The sequence below is a fragment of the Crocodylus porosus genome, unplaced genomic scaffold, assembly GCF_001723895.1.
Source record: "Crocodylus porosus isolate Cpor-Errol unplaced genomic scaffold, CroPor_comp1, whole genome shotgun sequence".
Classification (NCBI taxonomy): domain Eukaryota; kingdom Metazoa; phylum Chordata; order Crocodylia; family Crocodylidae; genus Crocodylus; species Crocodylus porosus.
In genome coordinates, this window is record NW_017728906.1 from 172,229,462 (window position 1) to 172,238,268 (window position 8,807).

The 8,807-nt window shown below is 44.4% G+C and overlaps 1 protein-coding gene across 2 annotated transcripts in view; it reads right to left on the bottom strand.

The window, feature by feature from the left end:
* The window catches only part of RNF17 (ring finger protein 17), a 112,334-nt gene that overhangs the window by 53,444 nt on the left and 50,083 nt on the right, over positions 1-8,807 (bottom strand). For both annotated transcript variants that reach the window (XM_019530213.1, XM_019530212.1), the window contains 4 exons: positions 4,222-4,393; positions 2,533-2,723; positions 1,511-1,646; positions 331-484 (listed from right to left, as the gene is read on the bottom strand). In XM_019530213.1, coding sequence (XP_019385758.1) covers positions 331-484; positions 1,511-1,646; positions 2,533-2,723; positions 4,222-4,393 — 653 coding nt within the window. The remainder of the gene's footprint in view (positions 1-330; positions 485-1,510; positions 1,647-2,532; positions 2,724-4,221; positions 4,394-8,807) is intronic.

An 8,807-nucleotide genomic window follows, 5' to 3' on the forward strand; every position in this document is an offset into this window, starting at 1 on the left:
GAGGATGACTGATTTGTTTATTTGGTTATGACTATTACATTGATTATTGAGCTGCCACTATACACTTATAGTGAAATGAATTTTCTGATCTAGTGTTTTTAGAAATAAATGTACAAAGATGAATTTTTAGCAAAACAGGATAAAGTTTTATGAACTTGCATGCTTAAAACTTGTGAGGCTGACTCTTAATAGTGGTAATTACTTTTAACATTGGCAGCAATAAATATTGTCGTTTACTGGACTATAATTTATGTCCACTAGCTCACTTTGAGCAAATGCTACTTCTGATGCTGCATGCCACTGTTAATAATTAGTACTTTGCTGACTTACCAATAACTTGTGCTCTGTACCAATCACCATCTTCAAACTTTGCTATACAGGGTTGGCCTTGGATTGGACAGAGGATTTCTAAGTTTTCACCATCTTCATTTTTATATACTTCCTCAATTCTCTTCAGAAGCATTACTAAGTCAAGACTTTCTAGCTAAAATAATAAAACAAAAAAACAGCATGGCAATAGACATATCAGAATAAGTCAATCATCAATATTTCAAATATTTTGGGTTTCAGGAATTGTAACTTGCAGTTCCAAAGGGAGCATGAGCACACAGACACCCCCAAACAACATTCCAGCTCTTACATGCTACTCTCAAAATTAGACTGAAAGAGATTTGACAAGCTATTTTCTAGTACCACTTCACCACACTGCATGCAATATATATAACTGATGCAAACCTAGAGGGGGTATGAAGGCAATGTTCCTTCTACACTGACAGATGTGCCAGTGCCACACAATTTCTCTCTTTGTTTCCAAGTAGAACAGAGATGATGATAGAGAAGTCCTATGCATGAGCATGGGCAGACATACATACCATCTCAAAGTGCACTGTCCTCCTCTGACTACATTTGTTAGTAAAGAACTCACATAGAACCCTTTTTAGGTCCTTCAAACTAGATGGCTGGAACTCCAGATAAATGATGAAAAATCCACATAGCAGCTCAACAGTTTTACCATATAGGCAAAATCCTTTCTAGACCCCAAACAAGACTGGGTATCAACTTCATATAGGAAAAGCAGATAAGGTAGATAAAAAGGTTAGAAAGGAGCCTCCCTTTTTATTGGCAACAAGAACAGGAACAGTAATGGGATAGGAGAAAAAAAAAGGGAGGGATTGGGCCACCACTTTTTCTCCAAAACAATAAATGTACCTCAAAGGAGCAAGGTAAACACTTTATTAGCTTGGTATGCTCCCATCCTTCTTCCTTTCCCTTCTTTATTAACATTATGGCAGAATTGAGGGATCACAGTTAAGACTAAAACCCCACTGTGTCTGTACAGTTCTTAACATATATCTGCCTCTAATAATAAAAATTTCTTATAAAAACTGGTAATAATGTACATCAATTGATTAATGAAATAACCTGTTCCGTAGTTTAACACTGGATTACTGAGAAGCCATTTTTTTCAATAAGATTAATGGATTTTAATATGCCACACCTCTAAACTTACCAACTGAAGGTAGAAATCATTAGGACTATTGACGTGACAAACCACAATGGAGACTTCTTCCCTTTCTTGGGGTAATGTAGGTGGACTATATTGCAACATCATTTTATCTTCTGGTTGACCAGGAAGTGATCTAAACCTAATGAGAATAATGTCCCTGAATAAATTCTGTCAATAAGTTAGTTGTGGAAGTATCACTTTCATGTATATTCTATGGCAGTGCCAAGACCTCTTATTCTACGTTTACCTGGAATCTGCCATTAACTGGCACATGTTTGAGTTCCAATACAATACTGCTTTGGAGGAACAGCACTTGAACTATGTTTGTGGTGCTCAGAAACAAATTTTCTAATACCTTTTCTGTCAAAAGGGTAACATCTTGTGAGATCTGTGTGACAGCCTCCCCTTCAAAAGCTTTTCAAATGACAATTTGTACTGGCTTTTTTTTGTTTTATGGAAAGGGATGTACCTAAATACCTTAGGTAGTTTAGAGGTGAAAGCCAGCTTTTACTATTTGGAATAAAGAAAGGGTATTTCTTTGAAGAGTTTATTTTTTCTTAAGAGAAAGTTACCATTGTAGGATGGTATTTAGCAGTGGATAAGACATCTCCCACTGATCTTCCCCCTCTCATCCTGACAGCTAATGTCCACAAGGGTTAAAACAAATTACAGCTAGTCACAAAGTCCTATATTTTTCGTGCGTGTCAAATGTTTTATACGCAAACAGCACAAGACACATAATAACCACTCAAATCCTAAGAAAACTTACTTCAAATCAGACTTTTGAGAACAGAATTGCCATTTTAGATTAAGTGATTAGAATAATTATCCAAAAGATCTACACAACATTTATAAATGTAGGAATTCTGAATGCAAAAATTTAAGAAAGCCAACTGCTAGACTTTAACTAATGTTGCTCACACATTTAAATTTAAACAATTGCACTTGAAACAAGTAGCCTAAATGAGCTGCTATGGCATTTTTTAGAATAGAAATGTTTGAAATCCATTTTTGATGGCACATACCTTGCTAACTCCAAAAAAACTAATGCATCCCTGAGAGACACTGGCATATCACTACTTATTTTATTAGCTGGTGGTTTCTGCAGATCTACAATGAGCACACCGTCCTCTTCTCTAAACACCTTCATTAGAACAGCTTTGTGATTTACCATTCTCAGAAATTCCATCTTTGCTTCTTCCTCCCAACTTTCATTCTATATGAAGGGGAGGGGGCGAAGAGAAAAAAAAAATCAGTACCATCCAAATATTACACTCAGAAGGATACACTGGATCCACTGACGTTAGAGGAAAAAGCCTCAATTTACTTTAAGGTACCCAGGTGTTCACCCATACGTAAGAGACAAAACAGAACAAAAAACCTTTGCCAAATAAATTAGCTCAAAAACAAAAATCCCTTAAAAAGGCCATACAACATTGGCTCAGTTGAAGCAACCTATGTAAAACATAAACTGTGCAACTTGACTTAAACTTAAAATCAAAGTTCAGTTATTTATGGTTAAATAATTAAACTAACTACCATTTCAAACTGCAGTAAGGACAAGTGACAGTAACAAGATTATAGTTCTAGGTATTGAAATCCAATCTGTAAAAAAAATAAACATTTAAAAAAATGGGCTTCAGTATATTCATAGCAACAAGTAATTTACTATCTGTTGATTATTTTAAATAGTGCTTCAATAAAAAAGTTTGAACTTTTTAGTAGTTTTTGCCTCAGTGTTTTGAATTGTTGTTTAAGAGATACAAGCAGGCAGAGAACATTTCATTCAAATATATGAGCTGTCTTTGGCTATTTATTTTATCAGCATAATACTAGCTGAAATTTTCTGCCATTTAAAAGCACCTAGAGTAACATGGCTAGAAAGAGATACCTGTCCCTTTTTGGAATACAGGCAGTCCTCAACTTACGCTTCAAGTTACATTTTGCACTTAGAACATTTATAAATTGACACCCTGTTTCAACTTTACAACATCAGTTTAAACTTTACAATGCTTGATCCAATGCAACGCCATGCTAGTAAACAAGTTCGCTGCGCCGCTCATCTGTCCAAACTTCCTTGGACACTTTCTTTAAAAAAGCAGACAAGACTCCAGAAAAACCTGAAGTCAAGACTCTTAAGAAGACTACAGCCAGACTCTTGTGAAGACTCTAGCCAAGAGCCCATCAAAAAGCCCAAAGTCACTTCAAAGAAAACTGAGTTACAACGTTTCGACTTAAGGCGCAGTTTTCAGGAAACAATTGTGTCTTAAGTCCAAGGACTGCCTGTACTGCAAAAGCGAGGATAACACAAATAAAGTGACAAGTGAAGAAAGTATCCCTGGGATTATGTGATTTGCTTAAGCAATAGATTCTATTTATGAAAGAAGGTGTTTTTTGGGGACATACCTTTGCCAAAAATATATCAGACAGCCAAAGAACTGGTTAGTTGACCCTATACGTCTTTTTTGGATGGAAAAAAATTCCAGAAATTCCCAAACTAATCAAATAAATCTGCTATTGTCATAAAGTCTTTATGACAAAAACAATTACTTTAAAATTATTTTAAGACAGGTCCACCTTTCTAAGATTATCTGCTAAACTGATATGGTATTTAGATATTTAATTACAGCTTCTATAAGCTTTATAAGCTTTTATATGATAAGAAAAACTGATTAGAAGAAATTTTCTAAAAATATCAAATAGTTCTTTCTTACTGAATTTTTGGGAACAATGTCCTTCAATGAGCACTGTACTGCTAAAGGATGAATAGCCTCAAGTTGTGGCTCCATACGTGGATCAGGCTTCCTTATAAGCAGACACAAGTCATTCACTATTAAATTCTGTAGAGCAACGTGTTCTGACTTCAGCACAGGGACATCACCAATCCTAGTGGGAACATAATGACAATAAAAAAATGCAGTATTTTATTTCTGAAAACAAGTTGTTAAAGTATCAAAGTGCATATTTGGAGAAGTGCATGAGGAATGGGCTCTTATTTTCTAAGCTATTTAACTCCTTCAGCTACAATCCCAAGGACTGTGACCAAGTAAAGGCTATTTAAAGAAAGAAGTTTCTTATCAAAGAGGAAAGATCATTTTGGGCCTGTAACAATACAAGCATTTGCCTCATTTTTGCCAAACAGTAGGCAATATTATCCTTTTTGAAGATGGGAAAACCAAGGCAGAGAAATTATTGGCCCAAATTCAGTTACCAGAACAAGGAACAAAGCACTCCGAAACCCTGCCACCAGGCTCTTTATTCAGATCAGTACTCAAGTACAGTAATGTAAAACAGATTTATCTGTTCATAATTTCTAGCTAGTAGAGAGTATTTTCCACTGACAATTATGAGAAATGCAGTGGACCTGTTCAGAAATTATGAATCTGTCCTCCAAAATCATGAAGTTATCTTGAAGTGATGAATTTTTCTTAAAAGTACTTTTTGAAAAGTTATCTTCTGACTTTTGAGCCATTAGATTGCACTTTGGTCACATTTCAAGCTTTTCTTTGTAATCACGATGGCTAAAAACTTATTTAAATATTAAAGCTAAGATTTTAATAGTCATGCCTCAAGGAGCAAGCACTTAAGCAACATACCAATTATTGTGATGATGATGATAGGCGATCACTCGCCAACAAGTAAGATTGTCTTCCAAGGATCTTAATAGTGAGTCCGCAGGTGGCTCTATAGCCCAATTATAGATCCACCTGTCTTGTCGCAGTGAGGACAGGTGTTTCCAGGAGAGATGGGCACTGTGTTGCTGCGTTGGATGTTCTGATGTTCTTTTCACCTGTTTCTCTTTTCCTCTTTTGCCTGTTGATGAATTGTTTTGAAGTGTTGAGGTCCCTCCCAAAGAGCCTTCCTCCATTTTGGTCAGTCCTGAGTAAGGGTCTCCCAACTGTTGATATCGATGTTACACCTCTTCACGTTTGCCTTTGGGGGAGCATCCACACAAGCACGCATGTGTGTCTTGCACCGTTTCAAAGCCCTTTGAGATGCTGCAAGAGGCACGTGCAGGGCAAAATTAGACCCCTAGATATCCAGGGGTCAAAAAAAACCATGGAGGAAAAAAGTGGTGCAAGGAACCATCCTGGACCATACCATGAGGCAACTGGAGGCTCGGTCCTCCAGAGATGCTCTGGTAGGCTGCCAGAGCCTCTCTGAAGCACGCTGCCTGCAGCAACTGGGATCTGGGCTCTGTGCCAGGTAAGTAGGGGGTAGGGGGAGCTGGAGGAGTGGGGAAGACTACTGAGGGTGCAGAAGATTATGTGGGGGACAGCTTCCCTCCTTACTCAGCTACAGCTGCATCGCCTGCTCGGCCTGTGCCCGGTTCCAACCCCACAGCTCGTCTCCCTGCTCGGCTCCAACCTCTTCGCTCAGCTCGTGCCTGGCTCCAGCTCCCCAACTTGACCTGTGGCCAGGTGCAGCCCCCTACCCACCTCCTGCCCCCTGCTGAGCTCCAGCCCCCTCCCCCCCCAAAGCTGGCTGTGGCCTGCTTGCTTGCCCCCCAACTGGCTCCAACCTCCCCCCCCTGCAGCTTACCAGCAACAGCAGCTGCGCTCTTGGCTTTGTGGCACAGCCTCCTTGCATGGCAGGGGGCAGTGCTGTTTGGCCCTAGCCATCAGGTACCCACGTGGCCTTTGCCACAGCACATAGCTGCAGCTCAGCTCAGAGCGGCGCAGGTCCGTGTGCTTTTGGGCAGCTCCGGGCTGTCACCTGGGGCTGAGTGCTGCTTTCATGGACAGCCGGCCATACCAGCCCATGTACTGCATGCATGAGCCCTGCGCCGTCCAGCTTCTGTGCATGCAGGACCCAGGCTGGTGTGGCAAGTGGTCCCTGTAAGCAGCGTGCGGCACCAGGTGACAGCTCAGAGCTGCTCAAAAGCACATGGCTTTGTGGTATGCCGAGCTGGTCCTCAGCAGCACGCTGTGGCAGAGGCGACGCAGATACCTGGTGGTGGGGGCCGAGCTGTGCTGCCCCTTGCTGTGCAGGGGGGCTGTGCCATGAGGCCAAGAGTGCAGCTGCTGTTGCTGGTAAGCTGTGAGGACATTTGAGCTGTGTGAGGGGACAGCAAGGAGGCTGCAGCTGAGCAGGGAGCATGCGGGGAGGCTGCTGCCGGGTGGGGGGCAAGCAAGTGGGCCACAGCCAGCCGTGGGCTGAGCAGAAGCTGAGTGAGGAGGCTGCCAGGGAGGGGAGCAGGGGGCTGCATCTAGCTGCAGGCCAAGCCAGGGGGCAGAAGCCAGGTGCGGGCCAAGTGAGGAGGCTGAAGCCGAGAAGTGAGGCAAGCGGGGGAGCTGGAGCTGGGCATGGGCTGAGCAGGGGGCTGTAGCTGAGCAGGAAGGTGAGCAGGGGCTGTACCCTGCTGCAGGCTGCAGCCGAGCAGGGAGGCAAGCAGGGGGCTACACCTGGCCATGGGCCAAGCAGGGAGGGCTAGAGCCAGGTGCAGGCAAAGTGAGGAGGCTGTAGCTGACCAGAGAGTTGGGGGGGAGAGGGGGGGCTGTACCTGGCTGTAGGCTGAGCAGGGGGCTGAAGCCATGCTGGGGGGGGGGCGGAGGGCAGTCAGTGGACCCACCCCTCCCAAGCTGCCTCCCCATGGTCCCCCACACCCTCAGTAGTCTTCCCTGCTCCTTCAGCTCCTCCCACCCCTTACTTACTTGGCACGGAGCTGAGGTTCCAGTTGCTGTGGCCCCTGTGAGGAGCATGTGGCCCCTGTGTGTGGGGGGGGAGGAGGGGAGTCCATGAGGTGTGCAGGGGGGCTGTGCCCTGTGGGGGACAGGGGACCTACCCTTCCTAAGCAGCCCCCCCCACACCCACATTCCCCCCCACCATCCACCCACAAACCCCACACCCCCAAACCACTGCAAAACCCCCCTCATACACATTCCTGGTCCTGTAGGGCAGGAGTAAGGGGAATGGGGCAGGGGGTAAGCTGTGTTTTGAGTGAGGAGCAAGGGCAGGGGCAGGGGAGTGGCATATCAGTGCTGCTCAATGCTCCACATTCTGGTGAGCGAAGCTGGTAGGAGCAACTCTGATTTTTCTATGATGGAGACGCCCAAAGTCAATGCCAAACTGTATAGGTAATTAGAATTTATTTTATTATGATGCTAGAGGCACTGGTAGGCTTCCAAGTTGCTTTAAAATTGTAAATATATCAATAAAACATTGCCCAACTGATCTTTCTCTCTATATATATTTATAGTAGTCTTTTGTTTTAATTGTGGAGGAACATGGATTTTGGGTTATTTTAAAGACTGAATTTGGGATTTTTTGTTCAGAGATTTTACAGGTCTTAAATAGGGAACACCGGAATTCCTACTAAGGAGGCAAGTGGCAGGACCCCAACAGAAGACCCTGCTCAGGGCTGGCACCTGGGATCCAGCTGGAGGTGGCTGACCTCCTGGCCACTTGGGGCCAGGAGGACAGGCTTTGACAGTTCAAAGCAGGCCACCTACTTGGGAACATCTTACAGGTGATAGCTGCCCAGATGGTCAGGCAGGGGCACAAAGGCAACTGTGTAGCCACAGCCCACTGACAGCTGGCCCAGAGGCTACACCGACTCCTGGCTGTGCAGTCTCCATCTGGGACTGGCAGGTGCGCAGGCTTGAGGCCACATGCTGTTGCCAGGCAGCAGCCTTAATTGCCAGACTGCTGCAGTGGGTAGAGGGTGAAGGGAATTCTCAAGGCTGCTGCAGCAGTCCAGCTGGCACAAGGGTTAGTGTCCCCAGATGCCAATTGGCCTGTCCCCAGAAGCTCTTGAGAGCAAGTAGCCCTGAGCTACTTGCCAGGGCAGCTTTTTATATTGCTGGGGCCAGCATGGGTGCTAGCTGCAGGCTCTAGCTCCCCCTGGCTGCAGATCCGGGAGGAGGCAGGGGTTATTTTGCCCAAGTGGCACAATTTGCCTCACACCAAAATTTATGTCGGGGTAAGTGTGCTGAGAAAAAAAGCCCCAGCTCAAATTTGCATCGCTTCTATTTGAGCTGCTGCAAGTACACATGCTTGCATGTGTGGATGTGGCCCAGGGTGTCTCTGAAGCACTTTCTTTGCCCTCCACTACTTTGCTGACCTTCTTTCAGCTGTGAGAAAAAGATTTTCTTTGGAAGGTGGGAGTCAGGCATGCAAAGAGCAGGTCCAGAGAGGTGATCCTCCCCCTCTATGTGGCACTGGTCAGGCTGCAGCGTCCAGTTCTGGGAGCCGCACTTTAGGAGGGATGTGGACAACATGGAGAGGGTCCAGAGGAGGGCCACTTGCATGATCAGAGGACAGCAGGGCAGGCCCTACGAGGAGAGGCTATGGGATCTGA